General features: G+C 38.5%; 1 protein-coding gene across 3 annotated transcripts in view; it reads left to right on the forward strand.

Moving 5' to 3' along the window:
- The window catches only part of Klp10A (kinesin-like protein 10A), a 216,519-nt gene that overhangs the window by 145,830 nt on the left and 43,794 nt on the right, over positions 1-26,895 (forward strand). Inside the window, exons 1-8 of one of the 3 annotated variants that reach the window (XM_069820644.1) lie at positions 1,827-2,247; positions 2,316-2,410; positions 9,244-9,330; positions 9,419-9,565; positions 9,642-9,684; positions 17,019-17,258; positions 21,544-21,709; positions 25,042-25,145. In XM_069820644.1, the coding sequence (XP_069676745.1) occupies positions 1,842-2,247; positions 2,316-2,410; positions 9,244-9,330; positions 9,419-9,565; positions 9,642-9,684; positions 17,019-17,258; positions 21,544-21,709; positions 25,042-25,145 (1,288 nt within the window). In that variant the 5' untranslated portion in view covers positions 1,827-1,841. Of the gene's footprint in view, positions 1-1,826; positions 2,248-2,315; positions 2,411-9,243; positions 9,331-9,418; positions 9,566-9,641; positions 9,685-17,018; positions 17,259-21,543; positions 21,710-25,041; positions 25,146-26,895 lie in introns of those variants that run through there. The other 2 variants (XM_069820646.1, XM_069820645.1) reach the window with 2 other exon arrangements.

Here is a 26,895-nt window from a genome sequence, read left to right on the forward strand (position 1 = left end):
ATTGTTTCAAATACTACTAAATGTTAAGATAGGCATTAATTTTAAAATGTGAACATGAATAGCTAATTATCCTGTGTAAAATTATTACAGCACCGGTGGTAAGTGCCTCGTTTACAGAGGCCGCTTAAATTTTGTACAAGTAGTAATTACTCGCAGATTCAATTAGACCAGTGCGTCTTCTAGTAGCTCAGCATCAGTGCATTTGCTATCGGTGATCTGACAATTACTATGCTGGCCTCTGGGTCAAACCTGATCGAGGACGGTATAAAGGTCTATAATATCCTTACAAGTAGACCTTTCCAGTAGAGTTTATATATCTTTTAGCTGCTAAAGGTCATGTGAAATGGAGGTACAAATTCGAAGTATGAACTTCAAAGAAAATATATTTGCAGACACTGTATATCAGTTTTAATAGACAAAAATGCGGCAGTGGGCAAAGTGCAAGTCGTCAGCATTCATAAAGTGATCAAAACAATTTTACAGTGCACCATGAGCACCTGATGTAGAAAGAACCTTCACAAATGTCGCAAAAATGTGGAAATATATATATATATATATATATATATGGAGGGATATAAACTGGAATTAGTTTGTGTATTTCATCGGAATCGGTATTATTTTTGTTCATAATTTTCTGAGAAATATCGAGTAAGTCGTTCTTCTGTCATTGAACGTATGGAAACCAAAAATTCATCTCAATAACCTAAGTAGTTGGGATCTGGCATAGATAAGGTATTTTGAATATCTTATAATATAGGAACCAAAAGAATTTATTCTGTATCAACTCGATAGAATGAACTTTGTTTTTGCAACGAGGATTCCAAATTATTGTAGTACATTCCACTTGCTTCTAACCACGTGTAGACCTAACTTAAAAACAGGTAATATTTATTGTCCTCAAATATTAATTGTCAACATTACAGAGATTTTGCTGTAGGACAAAATAATAAAATCCATAATATTAAAAGCAGGTGGGTGCTTGAATAATTTCGAATTACAAATCCAAGTGATTTGTAAGCAGAATTAGTAATTGTTAAAATGTGGAGTTTGCAAGTTAAATTAATCTCAAATTCGATACCTAAGTTAATTAGCTATTAATTTAAACAATCTCACACTATCCACAATATCTGCTTGCAAGTTGCTACTTGCTACAAGTTAGCATTCACACTAAGAAAGTGGTGGCGTCAAGTTGATCACGTGACGAGAAAGTGGACACAAAAGTTGACGAGTCGTCAACTCAAATTCTGCTTGACTGCCAGGTCATAACTTGTCTGTCCCGACCGTATCACACAGAGAAAGTCTAAGGTAGGACTGGGCAGCAAGAGCGGAATCTACTCTCTCACGGGGAGCCATATGATTTCTCTTCATCCCCTTTCTTCCCCGCCGAACACTGCGCAGCGTTGATTCAGTGATGGATGAATATTAAGCATCCCCGTTTAGAGACTTGTTCCGCTCCCGATGCCCAGCCCTGGTCTAAGGAAAGTCAAGTTGCTTCAAGCACTTGACTCCTATAAACTATCCCTGTGTGAATTGGCCTATAGATACAATAGAAACTATCACGCCAGATAAGTTGGAGCGAATGGGAATTGAAAAATATGTATACTTTGGATTATCTTTCATGTTATCCAAAGAGCTCATGTTAAAACTTATTGATATGTTGAATATGTTTTAGTTTTACTTTCTTGTAAAATTTAAGAATAGACTAATGTATTTGGTTCTAATATTTTAAACAGGGACACTGTAGGACTCTTTAAATCAGCAGTTCTCAAAATGAACACCGCGCCGAGGACATTGCCGTGTGCCTGCATACTGAATGATAACATTTGCATAGGCTTCGCTTAATGTTTTTGGATCATAAGTGGCATGAGGATGCCACATGTATGTCATTAACAGAGAAAGGGAGCCGTGAGTGTCAAAAGTTTGGGAACCAAATCGTGTTAGTGATTATTTTGGAGGAATTCAGCGTGCTTGCGCTTGTTAGAAAACATCTTCCAGTCTTAATTCTCACGTCTCGCTTCGCACTGGAAGAATCTCGGTTCGAATTCCGCCGAATTCTTGGCTCGGTCGCTCATAACCGTGCTTGGTGGAGCGCTGGGAACGGCCTGACCTTGCGGCTCCTAGCTCGCCTCCCGCCCGGCATTGTGTCGGCTCAGTGTGCCATGGGCTGGCTCAGTCGTTGGTGCCGGTGCGCGTCTCGGCGAGAGTCCGAACCCGAACCCGCGCCAGAGCCGGAGCCAGAGGATGACGGTACGTGGGTTCGAGGCCGACCTGCGCCCTTCCCTGCGTGCAAGTTCTCACTGTTGTGTTTGTTGCAGGGCGCATTCACACGGCCGTGGTGTCGGGCATCAACTATGATACCCGCAGCGTTACGGTGGAGTGGTTCGAGAGGGGCGAGACCAAGGGCAAAGAGGTGAGTGCTGTTCATATTAGTTGAGTGTCACATCGCTGTTACATCACACCCAGCCTATGGCGCTTTCTTTGGAAAGAAAAGATGGAGTGGCTTGCCTTGCTTTTCTTCAATGATTATAGCCTTCACTTTCAGAAATTAATGTATTTCCAAATCGCTAACCATGAGAGAGATCCACTTCCATAATCAGAAATGGATAAGAATATTAATTAATTGGACCGAGTTACGCAATAATAGACCAAATGAGATATTTGCTCAGATCTGTTGATGGTAAGCTAATTTAACTCGGAAAAAATCAAGAATGCGATATCTGAATTTTGCTGCTATTTATAAGCAGAAATTTGTTTATTGCATAAAATTCATTTATTTATTTTGCTTTGAAACATTCATTCAACTGCTGGTCTCTTATTAAAAATCGGTTAGCCTTTTTTTGGTAGCCTATTATTTGTGTTATTTTTTGTAATACAGTAGTATGAATGTTATAATACTTCTTGCATAAAATGATTTATAAAAAAAAAAATTATTTCAATAGCCAATATCTCGAAACAGATTTTTGGCGCTTGGATCACTATTGCTAATCACCCTCCAATTCATGCCATGAATTCTGTGCACATTGTAAGTAAAAGTAATTGAAACACACAATAATAGAAACTTAAGCTACATTCACTGAGGAAATTTAAGATTCTGAAGAAAATAGCAATGAAACAGCAAAGGCACTGGACTTGCCGGTACCAAAAAGGTAGTCTTCTGTTCTGTAACTAGAATTGCACATCTATTCGTACCATTTAACAGGAGAGGAAAAACTACTGAAATTTTTGTAGAATTTCAGAAGGAAACAGGAAAATTGTGCAGCGTAGAAAATAATGAAAGATAAAGACGTTATTAAAATATTGATGTGAGAAACATTATAAATAATAGAGTAGTAGGTGAATTCCGGCTATTTACTGAACATGCCTGTTCAAGATAGAATTTAATTATGATCCTGGTCAGGAGAGGACGGTTATTATCCTTAGTAGGGTTTAGGAGTGAGCTTCATCAGCACCTGGGTGGGTCCTAGAACTGCGACTGATTGGTGATCAATGATCGTTCACTCACTCCAGTGCGGAATGTTAAGTCAAAAGTATCAGATAATAGCGATTACTGAAAATTCTGTGTGAAAGGTATGTTAGTTAGCCAAAGGATGGCTTTCTCCGACGTTGAACTTCCTCGTTCATTATACAATAATGCTATTCTAATTGTGTGGAATATAGGTTATACAAACTTAATTGCAGGTTTAAGTGGAAATCTTCATAGAGCGACTAGTGCCACCTTCATCTTATGACGTCACGCTCAGTTCGTATTCCTACTAGAGTTTTTTTTTTCTCTTGTATGACGTAGAATAGGATTACTCACGGACAGCTATTACAACATAGTGCACAGCAGAAGGTTTTATATAAAGACTGTACTGCCGAGAATCATGGAAACTCTGCAGAAAGAGAACACCTCAGTTTGTTGTAATGGGAAACTTCTCATGACACAATGATCGTTAAACTACGAAGCAAGGTATATAGTCTGTGCGTCCAATTAATACCCAGTTGGAAGGCTTTGTGTTGGATATATGTTTTTTGCACGCATCACTTTTAATGTCAAGCGGTGTTGTCATATTTTCGTTCCACAGATAATTCATTGTTACAAGTATTTTTATACAGACATTAATACATTGATTTCTACCCCACCATCCACAGTAAATACTGTTTAAGCTATAAGATTACTTTTAATTGAAGCTGAAATTAAAATTACCTTTCTTGTCGTCAATCATCTCTAAATACAACAACATTGGTTTTTACTCCACGTTGTGTTAATATGAGAACGTCAATTAGAATTGCTAATGTATCATTGGTAGACATATGTTACCGCTTCTTGTGAATGGAGCGTCATCTGAGAAGGCCTAATAATAAACAAAGTCTTATCTTATTTCTTAAAAGAATGCGCCCTCTTTGACTTCGGCCGGATATTAATTGGACGCGGATACTAGCATGGTGGAAACATAGTAGAGGTGTGGGACAAGCTGTGCGTGTTTTCGTTCAGTCTGCGCATGACGTCACCTTTACTGCAGGCCGCACTCGAATGACACAGTCAACATAACAGATTGTTGATGGTTAGATCTGCGTCCATAGATTTAAATGAATAAATAAAACTCATGGTTTGTGTATTCAGTAAATATTGACAATATAGGCTATAATAGGGTCTATCTTGAAGTGATAACATTATAAAATAGTGAACAATAAATTAAATTCAAGAGTCTAGAAATAATGTAACATGGTAGTGCAACGTTAATAATTGCCTTCTGTAATATAACGTACTTTTATAATAATTATAATACATTATGCTACAAATATGCATAAAATTAGGCCCATATATCACACAAATTATATTACACATGAATTCAAGTACAATAGGAACTACCTTGAAATGATAACGTAATAAAATTATGATCTATTACATATTAAACCAAGTTTCAAGAAACAATGTGATATGGCAGTGTGTCATTAATAATATTGCCTTCTGTAATATACACGTGCTTTTATAATAATTACAATACAATGTGTAATAAATATATACATACTTAGATCTATACAGTTATTTATAACATACATTATTTTGTACATGAATTCAAATACTTTTGAATCTTCATTAACATATGTATATGAATTTCTTGGAATAATTTGTCATTATAGTAAACAAATATTTTTATATATTCAGGCTATTGGAGACATAATATAGTCTACTACATTATTTACCTTATTATTCCACACACGACATAATATAATTTCATTATTATAAACCCCACTCTGTTAAGTAAATACTTATTCTTATGCAATCTTTTTCATTTTCTTTATTATATTTCTCTTTGAAATTCCAGACATTTTTATTATTTTATTAATTTCTTTAATTCTAATAAATGTTCTTGTTCTAACCAATGTCGTAATTACTTCTGGCGGAAGAGGAGAACTGATTTCTGCTTCGTTTTTCATGGCAGAATTAACCAAATTTACAGTCTTTTTTTATTATAAATTTCTCATAAGAAACAGAATCTCCGTGCACATCTGAGAATATACTTCAACAAGCATGGCAACCAATTGTAGATCCTTAGAAGGGAGAATTAAGTTTCCACGGGACATTGTAGTAATCCAGTCTTTTTGATTAGCAGAAGTTGACAATTTTGTGGGAATTCCAAGATTCGGGTATTGCTCCATATGTTTTGTTGCAGCATATCCTGCAATATATTTTAATCCTTCCTGGGACATCCGCTGTCTTGCAGAGATTACATATATTTTTTTTCTGGGAGGCCTATATTTTCTTCAGGATCTCGATCGTTGGTAAATTTAACCGGTTTCAGAATGCCTTTAAGAAATTCTGCCGTTGCACATAGTTCTTTCTGCAGATTATCATTGACTTCTGATTGGCTTGTACTAGGACCCACTATTAATGCCTCTTCTTCCGAAAGCAAATCGGAGGTGTTTTTGTTCTCACAAAACTGAGATAATGGATTTCGACCTAGTATGTACCACTTCAGTCTATGTTTAAAATCTAAAGCAGAGGGATGATCGTTTGCTCTACCCATGCTTCTAATTTCCGAAAAAAAGTTTTCTACCAGATCTTGGTTAAGTTTTCTTGTGATGATGTATTCAATTCTGTACTTGTACCTCATTGCCTCATACAACAATGTTAATGATTTATTATTTATTAGAATCCCCTCCTGATAAGGTAATTTCCTGTTTGCTTCTCCTACTTTAACTGTGGTCATGAAGTCATTCATTTCTGAGAGTATAATATTCTGATCTTGAAGGTTTATTCCGTAACTATGCAGCCCACGGTGGGTACCGAATTTAGAAACGGTATTAAATAAATCAAACCAATTTGTTAATTTTATTGCCTTTGAAGCTTCTTTCCATTCATTTGATCTCAACAGCTCGTTTTCACCACACCATTTCAAAGCCTTTGCAACTCTGTTGGAAAATAATTGTGCTGCCAAACTAACTTTTTGTCTTTGGGTACCACGGACACTTAAGTGTAACGGAGTTAACGTGTAAGCTAATTTTGTATCAGATGAGGATGCACGTAAAAGTTCATGAATTGGTTCTGATGAAATGTTCAATCCGTTCAAGTTGAAACCAGATCTAGAAAGTGATTCCTGTGTAATTTCAATAAATGTGGAGCGTCTGAAAAAAACAAATATTTCTCGAGTTGAATCATTTGGATTAGGAAAACTGCAATTTAGTTTGGTAGAAATTTTCAAATCACGCCACAATTTTCTGTTACTTCCACCTAAATCGCTAACTGTGGCCACAACTTGAAAACCACTGCTTCTAACTGGCAAATTATGTCTGTTAGGATTTCTTTTGTCATTGTCTGATCATATTTATAGTATACGGACTGCTTCCACCTTGCAAACAAACCACGTGCAAAAACAACCTACACTGCCTTATGAGGTCCAATTATTTGTTCTTCCCTACAGTCAAAAGAAACCTCCTCATTTAAATACATTTCATCAAATGCTAATACTGTTACACGATCTAACTCCGACATATTTGTAGCTCTCGCCTTCATTAATTTTAAGACATCATGAAGTACCCCTTCCTCAAGCGATAATTGTTTTACTGCCCATTTTCTCTGAGTTGACAAATCAGGTAACGGGTAATTTAATTTTGTTCTTAAGTATCGGTATGTTTTTGGACTTAGGTTTCGAAGAGTTATTGCAGTACCGTAATCTTCTACAGACCATATCACCCTACGCTTTTTATTCAGAAGAGCATCAATTTGCCCAATAGTGAAAAATGGTTTCAAAATTTCAACCACTTTAGATTTAACTTCTGTTTGTCTAATGTTTTTCAATGAAATTACATCCTCATGTAATTTTCTTTTGTCTTCATGTTTCCTGTTGGCAGCTGTCAATTCCTTAATCCTCGTTTCTAGAGAGTAATTCTTCTCTTCTAATTCTTGAATTCTTTGTATTAGTATTTGGCATTCCTCTGTGACAGTAGGCTCAGTGGCTCCGCGATTTTCCATTGTTACATTAGTGCTGGATGCTCCTGTTGCGCTGAAGTGAAAGAAAGTTAATAGGTACAGTAGCCTACATGCAATCAGGGGCGTATTTAGGCCTCGGCAGACTAAGCAGCTGCCTAGGACGGCAGATTTGAGGGAGCGACTTTTAAGCTATTACTGTTAATTTTTTATATGTTTTTTAAATTTTATTCATAACTCTTTTAAAGAGTACATGAATTTAAGCGCACAATGAAAAGGATATGAATAAAATTGGCAACAATCAGTTCAAATTATGTATTGTAATTAATGTCTAGTTAGGTTTATTAAAGAAAATGTACTCAACGCAATGAGCTGCGATCGCTGCCTGCAGTAAAGATGACGTCACACGCCTCGGCCGCTATCGCAACAGCATGCGCAGTCCCACACCTTTACTATGTTTCCACCATGGATACTAGAACACTGCTTGTCTCGTATATCATGTGTGGCGGGTTATGTTCTGCATTTTAAATAACCACGGTGTAGTCAATGTCTACAAATCTTGTTACTTACACGATTACGTCATTCTTGCTACGAACAAATTTGTAATACATATACGCGAATGAAATTAGACTATATTTGATATATTTACCGCACTTTTCCTTAATTCTATGCGTAATGTTTTTTAATTCATGCAAAAAGCCTACATTTGTTCAAACTGCAATGTTAGGCAAGACTCACGGTATAAACAAACGATGACGTTACATCAAAGGTGTGTATTTATAAGAAAATGAGTTTAATTTGAATTTCGTTTTATCTCGAAAGTAGTAGTCAACTCTGGATATAGTGAACCTCTGCGAACTTGCATATTTCATTCACTATATCCTAAGTGTCTCTCCTCTAACCTTAAATGACATAAAAGAATGAAAGTGTGAACAAGAAAATAAAATATTTAATTTTTGTAGAATGGATTACACTGTATACTGTTACAGTTGATTTACTTAAACTATGCTGTCGACCCACATCCGCTTGCAAAAGACCACGTTCATTGTCATTTATCTTTCAAAGAAAACACTTTACACTTCGACATTTTTATACAGTACATTCACTGTTAGAGCACTAGAAACAGACGATCAGGTAGAAATGACAAACGCTGTTATGGTGTGACTGTACTCAGCCTTGGAATTTCCCGGGTCACCTAATGCAGACTGGGAGATGGTTGATGGAGTTTGAAAGCCATCGAAATCTTACCTTCATTTATGCTCTGGACATGATGTCCGTCCTCTTTTAATAAAAGAAGGCAATTTCATTTTCCGTAGTTTCGATGCTATACGTCGTAATAGAAATGTTTCTGAGAATAAAAGGCAACCCTTTGACTGTGGAGAATTAAAAATAACAGTAGAGTAGAGTGCCTGAGAACAATGTCAACCCCTCGATGGTGGAGTAAGGCAAGGTGGTCTGTCGTCACACGTTGCCTAGATTTACGGTACAGCTCATTGTCTAGGAATCACTAATCCTACCTTTGTCCTTTGACTAAAGGAGTAAGAAACTTAGAATGTTGTTCTCAACACATTCTTTCAATTTTATACAAGAAAGTCTGACTTCAAATAAGAATTTGTCAGGATACAATGTTCACTATAATCAAAGCGAGGGTTCACATAAACGAAAATATCAATGTACTTTTTAATGTATGCGGGTCGGGACCAACGATTTAGGTTCACTATAGCCGAATGTTCACTATATCCAGAGTTGACTGTATATGGCTTGTGTTTTCCTCCTAACCTGCATGAACGCTTACGTCACTATGTATGACTGTCTGATCTGTTGTCTCACAGATCGAGATCGAAGCCATCCTGTCGCTGAACCCCGACCTGGTGCAGAAGGCGCAAAACCAGAATGTGATACCCACGAAGCTGACAAGGGTAAGTGTCTGACCCCTCCCTAGTGTCCCTCCAGCGCTTGTGTTGGGCAGGTAATGAGCCGCGGGCTTTGTTTGTTGTGCCGCCCAAGGACCTCTCGGAGGAGGACGAGGAGGTCGAGGGGCTGCTGGACGAGATGGACGACGACCTGAGCAACCAGAACAGCGGTGGCCCGCGCTTCCAGACCCAGAAGCCCGCGAGCGCCACGCTGCCTATCCGCGCGCCCTCCGCCCGCCCGGTAGATGCTGTACTGTGTTGTTCTGTGTCGTCTGTGCCCACCCCGTGCCCCGCTAATACTCGGCTTTCTGTTTCAGTACGCCGCCAAACCTGCTGGCATCGCTGCGGTCTCGAACAAAGGTGAGTGGGAAGTCCACTCTGAACGTGTGGCAGGCCCCGTCTCTCATGTTTCCGTCATTATCTTGCACTGAAGACCCGTCTTTACCTACGCAGTATTTGGAGGGTTATCACTGGAGTATATTAATTTATCATACTTCTCTCTAGTATTAATTATTACTCGTAAGAAATAAAATTGTTTCCATCTCACCCCCATTAATCCGTACCTACTCGGTATTAGAGACGATTATGAATTGGACTTTCACCAGTGCTGGTGAAATATAGTTGACTACACACCGTTTCGAACGTTGGAGTGTACCGTTGTCTTGCTGCTTGTTGAGGCCGTTACGAATAAATTCACTTGCCTGGTAACAAATGAAAGGCAAGGTAATACAGAAAAGTTAACACAGAATGGTAAGAGTTCAATTTAACTGACTGAATTAACTTCCTAAAGCCTGAGGGCCCACCCGTTCTCTTAGGAACCTTTTAGTAATGCCTTCTCGATGTGAATCATTAGTAGGTGAGGATAAAACATAACACTACATCACAATAAACAAGAAATTTAATTAACAATACAAAATAAATACAATATTACAATACCACGTAAAATTTTGTGACCTCAACTGACTCTACCTATCATTCAGATTATGAAATCTCCTAGTACAAATATTAGGTGAGGCTGAGTGTTAATACTCTAAGATCCCCAAAAAAACATTACCACACAACATTAACCACATCTGCTTAACAGATTAATTACTGACTAATATTTGTTATTTATAATGAAACTAATATCTATCCATTCTTATTGTTTGTTTAGCCAACTGTCCGAAGATAGGTTTGAACCTCATAAGTAACGCCAATAAGACATCTCTCATAGGCAACTAGGCCAGAAGATAATGGGGTAGGGTGGCCAGTTCCTTTCTCTCTCCAATGTATACATAGCTGACTAGCTACATATTCCACTAATCAGACTTCAGATGCATACAAACAGTTGCTCTTCCTCTGACACATATCGTCAAGTGAGATGTACTGCTTGATAATAGATATACCTATCAGCCATAGATATACATATCATTAATTTCTCTAAATAGAATACAAAACCTCTAATGACAAAATCTCATTACATTAATATTCTCATTATATCAATATATTTTAGATTTATATTTTGTTCCCTATAACATAGTTCTAGTAAACTTCTATTAAATTAATTCTCATCATTTAACCAACTAGCTACCTCAGCTTAATTGTAATTCTTTACATATTAATTTATTACTTTTTCTTATCGGTTTTATCTCAATTTAAATAAATTTTTACGAGTACTAGTCGTTAAAACTTGACTGGAGAATATTAAGTGTATTGTAAATATTCACAATTTAAATATGTATGTCACTGTTGTATTGATTAAGGCTGGTTGAGTGGAAGAGAAGGCCTTATGACCTTAACTCTGCCAGCGAAAATAAAATATTTTATTCTATCCTATTAAATCTAATGGCTTCAACTAACTCTCCCTATCACATACACATAATCTAGATTATGAAATCTTCCATAACAACTGTTATAGTCGGGCCGAGTGTTAATACTCAGATTAAGATACTTTGTTCCTCCAAAGAATGCTACGCCAACGCGTACACTGTACCACTGTTGCATACTTCTATGAAAAGAGCACCATTAGGCTGCGTCATCACACTCCATCCGGAAATAACAGTTACCAGCACATTAGTCCAGTAGGGGACGTCGGTAATTTGAAGAAAAACCACAAACGCTTACCTAATCACTCTCCTTTGAAATGTTGCAGAAAATATATGTAACAGCAGATACAATAATAGAAATTTGCACACTAAATTTGTGGGGTATCTTAATGTTTTGAATTAAATGCATAAACACACGTAACTCCTATATATAGATAATTATAGTCACTAAGAATTCAATTTCAGTGTTGACGCATGCATGGAAGTTTTTCACATAGTATTGTGCACACTGAACTCTTAACACACACATTTTACAAGTACTTGTCTGAAGAATGTATCTTCAGCTTCGCACTAAGTTCTTCAAATGAGGAATGAAAGTTTTTCACTTGTATTCCTAACAAAGCTTTAATTGTTTCAACTTTCTCTCTTGACTTTTCATCGGTCCAGATTGAGTTCATTATGGAGAAAAATCTTCCAAATGATGAATTACTGACTTGAAGACGCATAATTAAGGACACTATTTTCAGAAGATTTTCAAGCGGAATGTTTTGAAAAGTATCATACCACTGTTTACCTGTTGGTTTATTACAAAATTTCTAATTTTTTTTAACTACTTACAAATGGATGCTGCGGCAGTTCTAACGTTTCCGCGCAACGCTAAGATGACCAAAGGCAAAGATGATTTGTTCTTCTCAAAGAGTGCAGAATATCTCATGTTGTGCTCGGTGGTTCTTCTGTCTGATACTGAGAAGGGTTCAGAAATGTGCTTGAATCGCAGCAGTTTCATCACGATCCTTAAATATTTACATGTGAAATGTTATTGGAACAAAATCGAAGTTCTGGAGACAAAAACGGGGAAAGCAACTCAAAACCGGGGACTGACCCCGGAAATCGGGGACGTCTGGTCAGCCTACATCACATAGTACGAAACTTGGTAATAATGACTGGAAATCGTGAATGTTTCTAGAATGGCTGATGAGTACAGAAATCTACTTGGTACACGTCGGCATCATAATATAATAACACTAGGTGTTCCTCTCTGCTCGAACGACATAAACCTCGTACCAAAGGACGCAGGGCGATCGCTAACATGAAGTGGGAACTAAAGGTCTCAGCGTACACTGAGAATTATTTTATTGATATTATGGAAATATTTTATGTAGTGACAGAATTTCATGCGGGCTTAAGTTGTAGGATAGTTTCAATATGTTTCAACTTCTTTCTTAAATAAACGTTTTTATTATAGAATTACTTACCTCTTCCTTTGAAATTCAATGAGATGGACGAGGTTAATTTTGATAGCAGAGAGTTTTGAAGTCTGAAACTATGGGTGCTATGCATAGACATTTCGCTAGCCCACGCTACAAGTGTGCTAAACTATAGTCCCGTCGCCCTAATTTCCGGCAGCCAATCGCGTTGCAGGTCGGCTACATTTAAACGTGTGCGTCTTGTGATTCGCGGATTCATTTCTTAAGGCTTACTTAAATACTTAATATAATCGCCCGCCATTTTAGCTCTTCCGTTGGCGTTCGCAGAAAGCACACGAAGACGTTATTTGCCGCTCAATTATTTGCTGAATTACATTGCGTTTGATTTATTATCGTAGGAGCTACGACATGATAATGTTTAATGGTGTGGCAAATAGATTCCTTGTATGGTAGCTCGGCAACGTAAGAACAAAAATGGCGAACGATACTACCTACCTAGACTTTATAGAGCCTTCACTTTCTAAGACGTAAGCAAAGAGGCGGAGTCACGCCGGAAATAACAGCGTCGGGACTATAGCCCCGGCTATCGACTGATTACTTGTACAGGATTCATATCATATCGCTAACACTGGTTTATGAATACGGAAAACGTTAGTTCGCTGATCATCCACTGGAAGCCCGCGCTAAGAATGTCTATGAATATGGCCCTAAAAGTCTAAAGAAGTTTCAGGAAATATATCACTTTGGCACAAAGTCTATTTCTGGATTTATTTTTTAGATAGGAATATGAAGAAAGAGATTTCTCGCACAAATATGTTAATGCAAAAGGTAATAAGACTTAAGGTTTTATTCACTAACACTGGCTACTTCTTAAAACTAATTAATGGCAACGATTTATAACTTTTCTATCATTGAAACTCTGTGGAAATGGCGGTTAAGTAGAGACAGTTTCAGATTACTGTCGCCACAGATAACACACTGCGGCCTTGAACAGTCTGTCACCTATATAGGAAATTCCGAATCTAATATAATTATTATCGTATTTTCTTCGTTTTGTCGAATTGATACACATCACTAGAAGTAGGATCTCCCGATGAGCTTGACGCAGCACTCACTCCCGATTTCTCTTCCAGTTCAAATTTCCGCTTTTCAAACACATCCATTTTAGGGCCTTCCTGACAGGTCGGTACAGCAGCTGTGCAACATTAGTTTGAACGATGTTGGCTGCACTGGACTCCCTCACGGTACGGAATGTCTGCTGCATACTGTTCATGTGTTTTTCTCTGCATCACCCCACTGCTCATTTTCTAAATTCTCAGTAGTTATTGAACCTTCTAAGAACATGTCGTCTATTGATGATGAAGAAGATATTGCGTTGTATGTGTATTTAAAGTTACGAAGGAAAAAGGAAACGGTACTGGGTACAGCCGTACATTGAAAGGAATATCAACTGTAGGTTGTTTGTAGCAGCACGTGAATTGACACTAGATGATGAAAAAACCCTGTCATTGTACAGAATGACAAAGAGGACATTTCAAGAGTTTGGCCAACTTCTTCCCACGCCTTTTTTTGTTATGTCTTTTCGTGAATATTCCGCCAATTTGAAATTGTAAAGACACAGATATTTCTCTTCCTCAAGAACTATTTCCACTGATACAGTGATAAAATGTTCTTTATTACAAATAGAAATATTCACAACTTCACTCGGTAAATGCAGCTTGCCGAGTGAGAAATGTGCACCAAGGCTGCATGCCGAAAACATGTTGTATCGGTACTGCGCCGCGCTGACCCATGTGAGCCTGTCAATTCAAATATATGGCTGCGGCATTGATTCGGCATGCAGAGCGCTTCCCGAGTTGATGTATCGATGCTCTACCCGTCTACCGTCAGGGAGCGGCCTTAGATGTGAACTGAAGCGATTCTGATACCGAAATGCAGCTGCATTTGCCAACCAGGCCAAGTAGAGGAGTACCGTCATTTCCCATAACTATGGTCCTGGAACACAACTACGGTCCACGATACAATCATTCAAATTTTGTACTCCATAACGTAGTACCTTTTTATCTATATTTTTGCAGCACTGCAGTTTGAAGTCAACTCACTGCAGCTATCTACGAATGATCTATATTACTTCTACAATGTTTTTTGAATGGTTGTATCGTGGTCCATAGTTGTGTTTCAGAATCTTAATCATAGGAAACGACGGTACTGGTAGCTTATTGTTGAAACTGCAAAATTGTACGGTTGAGATTGGTTGCTACATTTCAAGTTATTGCGTTTATAAATTTAAAATTTAATTGGTTGTTGATTTCCTGAGGTGGAACTTAACCATTCCCAAGAGAAATTTGGATTTTAGAAATTAATGCAGAAACGTCTTTTAAAATCAAACTCAGAGTGCAATTCAGCATGTTTTATGACTGCTCTAAGTGCTACCAGAAAATAACAGACACGAGTCTGAAAACCTTTTAACACGTCGAAAAGACATCAAAAGAATTAACAGATGGCACATAGTTGCACATGTAAGTATACAAAGATCGTTCATGACGTAAGAATGCACGTGCTCTAGAAAGAATACCCCCGGAACCGCCTCTTTGCTCGGGTCATAAAATAAGTTTGCTTTTTAATGACAGACTGCGAATTCTACCCCCCCCCCCCGGCCACTATTCAATCGCATAAAGCCATAGCATATCGGCATGTGTCTTTGTACCCGCCCGTCTCTTCTTCACTTCCGTCGCCAGGCACATATGTATCTCCATGTCCGCTATCAGTGTCTTCTCCTTATAACAGCTATTCTTTGTCACTCTCAATAAACATACGCTTCATTTCAAAGAACTGAAAACAATACGTATAATCCGCAGTCATAGTGCTACAGGTCGATATTCCAGGTGTAATAATAATAATAATAATAATAATACAGTAAAAGCCAAACCTCAATCCGCCATTAGGGGAACATTTTGGCGATCCCCCTGCAAAATTTCGCGAACCACAGTTTGGGAAACGCTGATGTAGACCAATTTACCGGCAGAGTCGTTACCCAGGGTGCGCCATAGGATGCTGGTCTCAGCTACACCCGCGATGAGACGAGATGGAGATTAGTTGGGACGCCACAGGGGAACCGGAGTTCACGGATAAAACCCCTGTGTTACCTGGATCACGGGCTTGCCCAACACAAGTTATTAATCGGGGGTACACCGGGGATCGAACCCAGATTATAAGCCCAGCACTAGTCCTAGACCACCGTGGCGGCTGTATTTAGTTATATGTAAATCAGTGTATCGCATACGCAGTACGTACGAATGACATACAGTTTGATCGCTATCGCTCAAAATATAGCTCACTGCACGATGTGTTCCTCGTTCGAACATTTCCCCCTCTATCTCCGCAGTTTTTCTCTCTCTCTCTGTCTCCCCCGTTTCTCTTGCTACATATCCCTCGTTTCTCTCTTCATATCCTCACAGTCTAGTATATACAGTACGAAGCTCAATACGTAGTAAATATGCATCCATAGATAGTTGCTAACTACTAGGATCGCTAATATCGCCTCATTACAGACAATGCAAAATAGTACCGGCACAGTCTATTGTTCCTAGCACCCTCACAACTCAAGCTTCGTGACTGTATATACTAGACTTTGATATCCTCTCATCTTCCTTGTTTCTCTCTCTGTCTCTCCTTTCCGTGTATCTCTCTCTCCTTCCTTTCCGTATATCTCTTTTTTCTTTTTCTTTCTTGTATTTCTTTCCCCTTTGTCTTTCTTTCCAGTTCTCTCTTCCTGGTTTCTCTCGTTTTCCCTACACATTGTACTATTTTTTGGGCCCTTTTTTCCCCTCCCTGTTTTTCTCTCATCTCTCATTATGTCCCTTTTTTCTCACTTCTCCGTTTCTCTCCCTTTCTCTTTTCTCCCGTTTCTTTCTCTGTTTCTCGCACCGTTTGTCTAGCCCCCCCTTTTTTTCTCTCTCTGTTTTCCTCTCCCGTTTCTTTCTCTCTTTTTGTCCCCTTTCTCATTTTTCTATTCTGTTTCTCTCAATTTTCTCTCCTTGTTTCTCTTTTCTTCCTTCCGATTCTCTTTCCCCTCATTTCACTCGCTTGCCCCTCTCTTTCTCTCTCTCTCTTTCCCTCCCCCTCCCTCTCTCCCCCTCCCTCTCTCTCCCCTTTTCCTCCCCGTAATGAGAGACCTTGTTTTCTACATTTGTACCAAATACAGTAATAATTATAACGTTATTGCGGGAATAAGCCTGTTTTACACATAAGGAATGCGCGGTTTGCCCAGTAGCAGGCCGCAGCGCGCGCGTGTTTGCGTGGTGGGGCGGCCTCAGAGACTTGTCGTCGCGGCATTGTCGTTCGTTGCGCGGCGACGCAGCGATGTGCTTCTCCATGCTGCTGCACAGGCGACTCGGCGCGAGTCCCGTGCCCATGGAGGTGCTGCCCGCAGACGGCGGCGTAACTCTGTGCCCTGTTTCAGCCGACGACGCCAACCGGTCCACGTACTACCAGCGCACCCGTCAGCAACAGTCGCGGCCAACCAACATCGTACCCGCACTTAATGGCCATGGAGACCCCTCGCGTGGCGTCGAGAACATCGCTCCGACGCCGAGCACGCCCACCGTGGCCAGCGTGGCCGCACGTCAGCAACAGATCCAGCAGCAGCAGCAACAACAACAACAGCAGCAGCAGCAACAGCAGGCTGCCATGGCGGCGCAAGGTATTTACGAAGCCTGCCGGCATATTCTTGGCCATACGATTCACATTCATGGCATAATAACTCTGTAGTGGTCGGGAAAAATGGCACAAGTCATAAATGTTAATTTTACAGAAGGAAAAAACTGTCTTCACACTGGTTTATGTCGATTTGATTTTCTCCTGTATGAATTATTCTAATGGGAGAAATACTTATGTCTCTTTTCCCAAGCGGGCAGATGTTAATAACAATAAACAAATTTTGTGGAAACTAACTTATGCCACTTTTCCCAAGCATTGCAGAATTATAGGGAAGAGAAACGAAAATCTCTGCAACTAGTTCAGCAGTTTTGTCAAATGTGCCAAACAGCTTCAAATAAAAGGTTATCAATGTATATTTAAAGTAACAATTACATTACAGTAGAACCTCGATAATTCAAACTAAGTGATGGGGAAGGGAGTTTGGATTATTATCAATTCAATCGAATTGTCAAACATAATGGAATTACTCTACCTGAACTCAAACTTTGTACAGTATTATCAATATAAGAATAATGGAGAAATCAATGCAGGAAGTACAATAATCAAACATACAGTTAAAACATACACGACAATAGAAAAAAATAATACTACAACCCACATCCCTTCTTTATAATAATTGGATGCTTAGTCCCACTACTCCAAGTAGTGTTAACCCGATTTCTCGTTTTCTGCACTTTCCTTTGTTGTATGTACAGTACAGTACCGGACCGACCCTTGTAGCTGATTTCAGAGCCTTGTTCACACCAGAGCCACGATAGACTGATAACTAAGACTTTCATGGTTCGAATCCTGCCTGGGAAGGAAACTTTTTTTTTTTTGTTCCTTATTCAAATTTATTCCCAATACTTTTCGATTGCAGTGATATTTTACTACTTAATTAACTTATTATTCCCAGAAGATGAATTTTACCAGCTCATTTTTAATGGCTTTCGAAATGGGCTATGTCAGCAGTCGAAACTACAACAATTTCAATAGATGACTCGCTATCTTGCGGGCGTGGCATGCGCAGTGGCTCATTTCGGGACTTTGATTATTCCATCGGTCTGTTTTTTTTTTTTTTTTTTTTTTTTTTTTTTTTTTTTTTTTTTTTTGCCAGTACTATACATTTGGTAGTGCATTCAGGTAATTGGACATTTGGGTTGTCGAGGTTCTACTGTATGTATGTTAACTATGATCTATTATATTATTTTCAAACGAGTTCAACTGCGACTAGTTGGTAAACACACCTCTTTTCAGGGCCATATATATATATATAATATATATATGTCTATGTTAGGAAAAAGAACGGCTGCCAGGACGACATGTTCCAGAAATTAAATTTCGTTTAAAAAAAAAGTAGGTAGTACAAATGGGCAAATACATTCTTTGTTTGTAGTGAATGATACTTAAGAATTGGATTTTGTATTCATGATCAAAAATGGAGAGAGAGAGAGAGAGAGATTTTTTTTAATTTTCTTCCTTGGATTAAAATATTACTTGGACAGGACATGTAGCACATATGGGTCAGTCCAGAAATGCATATGAAGTGTTAGTTGGAAGAATATTAAAATGGATTTGAGGGAGGTGAGATATGATGCTAAGGACTGGATTAATCATGCTCAGGATAGGGACCGATGGCAGGCTTATGTGAGGGCAGCAGTGAACCTCTGGGTTCTGTAAAAGCAATTTGTAAGTAAGTAAATAATTTTATTCTAAATAGGCTTAATCTATTATATAAGCTCTTATTGTTTCCTTACCCATCTTTAGTTTCATATCAACAATATGAGAAAACATGAGAGAGATCTCTCAAATGCTGTTTCACAGCAAATAGTCAAGTTTCTCAGTGTGAAAAGAACAAGTGGTGCTGAAATTTATGGAAGGCTTCTATAAAAGTTCCGGAGAAACTGCTAGCTTTCATACTGTAGTCTTAGAGTGATGAAAGTAATTTAAAGATGAGGGGGCTATAGTTTATAACATACCACATGCTGCACATGTCTTGAAACTTCATCAATGAACAAACTACTCGTTTATAAAGTTATAATCCTCCATCATTACAACGTCCGTCCTCACTGTTCAAAAAACAACACAAAATATCATTACTAAATTTAAACTTAGCCTGGATTTATCCCCATTTGACTTATGTGTTTGGACTATTGAAAAAGAGCTTAGGAAGCAAAATATTAATTACAAATGATTTAATGATGCAAGAAGTGAAGAAATGGCTACACAATCAACCATTCAAGAAGGAATAAATAAATTTCCTCATAATTGGCAGAAGTGTCGAAAAATAATCAGGATTTAAAATGTTATACATACTACGTTCAAAAAGTTCCCGGAATTAACCAGTATCATAGAAACAACGTACCTTAAACACTATTCTACAGCATTCCCTTCAAAATAGTTGCCTTCCACAACAACACACTTTTGCCAACGCGTGTAGAGTTCCTGGAAGCCATTTTGTGAAACCCGTCTTAGTGCTCTCGTCGCGTTTGCGATAACCTCTTCAGCATTGAATCTCCGTCCGTTTCAGATGACTTTTCAGACGGGGAAACAGAAAGTAATCAGGTGGTGAGAGATCAGGAGAGTATGGTGGGTGATCCAAAGTAGTTATGTTGTGCCTGGCAAGAAAATTCTTTACAATAATTGCGCGATGAGCAGGTGCATTGTCATGCATAAGGAACCAGTTGTTTTCTACTCACTTTTCTGGAAGTTTCCTTCTCACTGCGTCCCGGAGGCGACGGAGGATTTCTACGTACAATTAGCTATTTCGTTACAGTACGACCTTCTGGAATGAACTCATGGTGAATGAGATCCTGAGAGTCGAAGAAAACTTCCAACATAACTTTGCCTTTGGAAGTGTCCCTAGGAAATTTTTGCTTCTGAGGAGATGTTTTCGATTTTCACTCAGATGACTGTCGTTTAGGGACTGGGTCGTACAAGTAGCATCAAGTTTCATCACAAGCAATAATTTTGTTTAAGAAATCACCATCTTCATCAGCCATACTGATCATGTCCCCAGCAAGAGTCATTCTTGTTTCTTTCTGTTCTGCCGACAACATTTTCGGAACTAACTTCTGAGACATGTAATGCATGTTGAGATGCTTGTGAAGGACATTGTGTACACTTCCGACTGATATTCCGACCTCTGCTGCTATCTCTTTTATGGTTTTACGTCGGTCGTCCCTCACAACATTACGCACAGGCTGAGCGATTGCTTCATTTGTTGCAGTTGTTGGTCGGCCGCTGCGTATGTCATCTTTGATGCTATCGCGGCCACCAGAAAAGTGTTTATGCCAGGCATACACTTGAGTTTTTTTCATTGCTGCTTCGCCATATGCTTCTTCCAACATTCTTAAAGTCTCTGCAGGAGTTTTGTGTAACAAAACACAGAACTTGATGTTTGTACGTTGCTCTGTGGACATAATTACAAAATGCGACGAACAAACAAAACACTATGATAAACAGTTGCCTACAACTCAAAACCAACAATCGCCATTATCAACAAACTTTAAGGAAATGACATCATGAATGTTACCAACAAAACAAATGTATAATATCCCTTGTTATATATTAATACGAAAAATGGTAGTAAAATTCCGGGAACTTTTTGAACCCAGTAGTATAATGTTCACAATGCAGAATAAATTTGAACCTTCTAATATTGTGTGTGTGCATGTGTTTTTCCCCATCCCTTTTTCTTATCCCCTCCATTTGCTAAATTTATTTGAAGAGGACATGTACGCTTCGGAACTCCTTTAGTGTCAACCAACTTCACATTTTCAGTTCTCAAGTGCTTAAAATGGTAAATTGACTACAATTCTTTCTTCTGTGTACATCTATTGGTCAATCTGTGTAGTGCACATTAAAAATTAAATTGTTATATATTTGATTATAACAGCTCACTCATTTTCATAAGGTAATTCCCGAAAATGCGAGCTGTCAGCTGTGCCAAGGTTTCATATTCAAGTAATAAGTGTCTGAACTCATTTTAGTTTTTGACCAGGTTTGCTCTTATTAGGTTCTTGCAGAGTATCTGCATTCTTCTTCAGTACTGTATGTTCATTAATCATGCTTTCCCTAACAACCTGCCTGGCAATGTTTAAGATGAATCAAATAATCTTAAGTTCTGTATTTTTTTCTCGATTTCTTCCTTAGCCAATCTATTGACCATTTCATTGTCCTGAACTCCTTCACGTCTGGGCACCCATGTCAGCTTGGGTGGAAAGTGATCACAGAGACTAGGTAGTCCATGACCTGAAAAATGGATTAAAAACATTTTTCTTCCACAGGAGGTGCAGGAAGGGGGCGGCGCAGTAATGTCGTGAAAGAGGTGGAGCGACTGAAGAAGAACAGGGAGGAGAGGCGCCAGAGACAAGCAGAGCTCAAAGAGGAGAAGGAAGTTCTCATGAGCATGGACCCTGGCAACCCTAACTGGGAATTCCTCGCCATGATCAGGTGGGATGACTCTGTGAGCTGAAGATAGTTTTTATGAGGATGGACGGACGGACCTTTATTAACAGCATTTTCTATTAGGCTACAGTAATTTGTAAGGTAATTGTATTAAAAAATCATGCAGTATTGCAAATTAATACCAGTATTACATGCTTTTTTAATATAGTATATTATAACAATGTAATTTTCTTTAAATAACATAATGAGTGTTTTAATTGATGGCTTAGACTCTTTGTAGTGACTTATTTCTACTTGATTATATCCCCCCCCCCCCGGCTTTATATATATATATATATATATATATATATATATATATATATATATATATATATATATATATCAGGAGTGAATGCTAGTCACGAAAGTTAGGCTTGCTCTTTTATTCATAGAGGAAGATTGGAGGATATAATAATTCATAATTAATAAAAATAACCAGACCCACATAAATGATTTATTTTATAATTATGGAATCATTATGAGTCATGGATCATATTCGCTTATGAGGTGTAGAAGTTCGATATGATATAACAAACATGGCCAACAAAACAGTTTATTTAGTTTTTTCGACCCTGCCAACCAATGAACATTGTTGTATTGAGCTGCACTGAACGAGCGCACATATTCTCTATAATGTCTGTCGTCTCTTGAATAGTCCTTCGGGAAAATGGATTTAATAATAAGGTTTCAATAACACAATTCTGAACTCATTGCAATACTTCAAATTAGTGTTTAAGAATTAATAATACATGCACCAGCTAACACATGCATTCCGCTCATACAATTACATTGCACTCTCAAATCACAGCACATTCACGCTGTCAATACTGCTCTGTGTAACGTTCAATAGTCGTTGGTGTAGCTCTCGAACCAGAGCTTCAAACAACACATAACAGAAGCATGTGCTCCTAGGACGGACTAAAGAGGAAGGCACTTGCGCGCACATCATATTCTCGCTGTTTCTACGTCTTTCCTGTAGCTCCGAGAAACGAGCAAGCATTGCGATACTTGCGATGTGCAACCTGCGGATAGTATTACTCCTATACAATATTCCAAAAATCAAAATAATTTTTAATGTACGTAATTATACAATATTCCAAAAATCAAAATAATTTTTAATGTACGTAATCCCATTTTGAGAAATACACATTCTACGAAAATATTGGGCTTGCGCAGCAAGCATAGCATGCCCTGAGAAATCGCCGTGTGTGTGTGTGTGTGTGTGTGTGTGTGTGTGTGTGTGTGTGTGTGTGTGTGTGTGTGTGTGTGTGTGTGTGTGTGTGTGTGTGTGTGTGTGTGTGTGTGTGTGTGTGTGTGTGTGTGTGTGTGTGTGTGTGTGTGTGTGTGTGTGTGTGTGTGTGTGTGTGTGTGTGTGTGTGTGTGTGTGTGTGTGTGTGTGTGTGTGTGTGTGTGTGTGTGTGTGTGTGTGTGTGTGTGTGTGTGTGTGTGTGTGTGTGTGTGTGTGTGTGTGTGTGTGTGTGTGTGTGTGTGTGTGTGTGTGTGTGTGTGTGTGTGTGTGTGTGTGTGTGTGTGTGTGTGTGTGTGTGTGTGTGTGTGTGTGTGTGTGTGTGTGTGTGTGTGTGTGTGTGTGTGTGTGTGTGTGTGTGTGTGTGTGTGTGTGTGTGTGTGTGTGTGTGTGTGTGTGTGTGTGTGTGTGTGTGTGTGTGTGTGTGTGTGTGTGTGTGTGTGTGTGTGTGTGTGTGTGTGTGTGTGTGTGTGTGTGTGTGTGTGTGTGTGTGTGTGTGTGTGTGTGTGTGTGTGTGTGTGTGTGTGTGTGTGTGTGTGTGTGTGTGTGTGTGTGTGTGTGTGTGTGTGTGTGTGTGTGTGTGTGTGTGTGTGTGTGTGTGTGTGTGTGTGTGTGTGTGTGTGTGTGTGTGTGTGTGTGTGTGTGTGTGTGTGTGTGTGTGTGTGTGTGTGTGTGTGTGTGTGTGTGTGTGTGTGTGTGTGTGTGTGTGTGTGTGTGTGTGTGTGTGTGTGTGTGTGTGTGTGTGTGTGTGTGTGTGTGTGTGTGTGTGTGTGTGTGTGTGTGTGTGTGTGTGTGTGTGTGTGTGTGTGTGTGTGTGTGTGTGTGTGTGTGTGTGTGTGTGTGTGTGTGTGTGTGTGTGTGTGTGTGTGTGTGTGTGTGTGTGTGTGTGTGTGTGTGTGTGTGTGTGTGTGTGTGTGTGTGTGTGTGTGTGTGTGTGTGTGTGTGTGTGTGTGTGTGTGTGTGTGTGTGTGTGTGTGTGTGTGTGTTTTTTTTTTTTGCCCTGTATATTCGTTATAGTCTCTCAGGCTTTGGTTGACAAATTTGAAGTCTTTCATATATATAGGCCTACTCGTTAAATCACTTTTTTTACTCGGCCATACTATAATACGCTCCTTACATGTGACATAACTGTATCTTAATGACATACATTAAAGTACTGCTATTCATTATGTTACTACAACTATCGGATTTCCAACCAAACATATGCGATATTAATATATCGTACGCACAACATCCTACAAGCCTTCAGAGCACTAATACAAAATGGCAGGTGCGAGTTTTGAAATTGACATTGATCGAATCTCTCAAATAAACATTAATCCAACTTCAAATATTTCACTGGAAACTGTTCTGCAGATAATTTTATAAACTGCACAATCAGCAATATGTATTTAAAATAAAATAAATTCTGTTTGTGTTGATTTTAATAATCTAATGAATTGAGTTCATTTCCTGTAGTCTAATGTGTGTTGCTTTGACGTTAAAATTTCCATACCAAGCCCTGCAAAAAATCAATAAATACGGCGTACACACCTGCCATCTGTTGCATTACTCGGGAACACACTGAAAAGACACTCACACTCGTGCCATCTGTTGCAATAGTCGAGAACACGCTGAAAATACACTCATGTTCACCATTTCATGATCACGAAAGTAACAAGATAAGATATTTGTAAAAGCTCGACACTTTGACATTTAATTATGGTTGAACAAATAGTCTTACGCATCTTGCTTATAATGGTAGTTAAGATGCTCATATGGAAATTTGAAACTCGCTTGAATTCGTTTCATAAACATACTCGCGTCTTAATTACTACCATTATAGACTCGTTGCATAATATACTACTATGTGCTGACCATAGGTTTCCTTTCTTATATTGGTGTTTTAAATTTACTTCATCCTTTGTCCAGTTCGCAGAATTCATACAGAAGGTATTGTAAGTTAGTGTGTGGCTGCATATGTTGTTTGTGTGTGTGCCACGTGTTTGTGCGTGCGTGCATTGTGTATGTTTTTTTTTTTTTGTGCGCACGCATGTTTGTGGGGGGAGTGCATTTGCATGTGACAGGCAATTTAGAAAATATCTTGTTGCAGGGAGTATCGTAATGGTATTGAGTTTCGACCTCTGCGTGAGACAGATCCTGTGGAGGATCACCAGATCACAGTCTGCATCAGGAAGAGGCCTCTCAACAAGAAAGGTGTGTACTGTAATGAAGCTTACCTAATTTAATGAAACTACACTGATTTGATAAATTGTCATTAATTCGTCCACATCATACTTGGTATATAGCTTGCTCTTAAAGTTCCTGAACACAGAGTTCTTGAATTAAAATCTATTTTCCTATTAACAAAAACATAATTACACATTCTTGGAGAAATGAGTGTGCATGGTAGAAACCTATATGCATGGACTGGCTATAGCTGTAACTATAAGGAGGCACATCCATAAGTTTTAACTATTTGATGTCTTAAACTAAATCCTGGTCAAGTCATCTTAACACAAAGGAGATGTGGTACACACTTTATGCACTTCTAAGAATAACTGTGTAAATGGTCGAAATTAATGTTTCCAGAGCTACAACCTTGAATTTAATTAGCCACCAATACATTGCATAATTGAAACTGAAGCCATTCTTCTTCCTTTTCATCTCGGAGAGCTCTTGACAGTTATCACATGTGTGCAGGGTTGCCAGATTCTCTCATCAGGAATCCAGGACATGTGATGATACTGCATTCCTATCTTAACATGACTACACATTTGAATTAATTAAATTTGCAATACAATTGATTTTATTCGTTTTGTATGTTTCGACTAATGATATTGGGCCTAAACTTTTAATTTTTGTTAGAATTATTGATAAAAGTCGTATTTCAGCCTGATGTATACAGAAAAATAAATCAATTTCCAAAGAGAGTAAAGAATAAAGATATTGTATAATACCTAATACATACTATATTACAGTATTATAGTTTCTATATCAGTACATCCTGATAGGAGGCGTGAGGCAGCATTGAGGACGACGTTGGAAGTGTCTTGAAAAAAAAAATTAGAGGAATTTTAAAAATAATTTTAAAGAAATGAGCAAGAAATAAGTAATAGAAATTGATATGCGAATGGAAGACCTGCAAGGAAATGAGCTATAAGACAGTAGCTGGAAAGTGATTCTTGGTGCCATGAAGATTGTGAGATAGTATTAAATGTTGAAAATATTTCTATACTTGCAATAATGGTCAGGTTTGTTCTAGAATAAGTGTCAACTAATGAATACATCATTAGCCAAATTGGAATGAGTATGAAAACATTAATGCTGCATTATCAGAGAATAAATTCATGACAAGATACTGAAGTTTGTTACACAAAGTCTGAAAACGTGAAAGATTACTTTTTTAACGACACTGCGTCAACTAATGGGTTATTTAGCGTCGATGAGATTGGTGATAGTGAGATAGTATTTGGCGAGATGAGACAGAGGGTTCGCCATAGATTACCTGGCATTCACCTTATGGTTGGGGAAAACCTCGGAAAAAACCCAACCAAGTAATCAGCCCAAGCAGGGATCGAACTCGCGCCCGAGCGCAACTTCAGACTGGCAGGCAAGCGCCTTAACCGACTGAGCCACGCCGGTGGCATAAAGATCACCTTCATTGTTACTTTTCAAGGACTCTGTGGTGTTCGGTAATTATTGTTACCTTCATTGTTACTTTTCAAGGACTATGTGATGTTCAGTAATTATTATTACCTTCAGTGTTACTTTTCAAGGACTATGTGGCATTCAGTACTTATTGTTACCTTCATTGTTACTTTTCAAGGACTATGTGGCGTTCAGTAATTATTATTACCTTCATTGTTACTTTCCAAGGAGTATGTGGCATTCAGTAATTATTGTTACCTTCATTGTTACTTTTCAAGGCATATGTGGCATTCAGTAATTATTATTACCTTCATTG

This window comes from Periplaneta americana, chromosome 3 (assembly GCF_040183065.1).
Source record: "Periplaneta americana isolate PAMFEO1 chromosome 3, P.americana_PAMFEO1_priV1, whole genome shotgun sequence".
Classification (NCBI taxonomy): Eukaryota; Metazoa; Arthropoda; class Insecta; order Blattodea; family Blattidae; genus Periplaneta; species Periplaneta americana.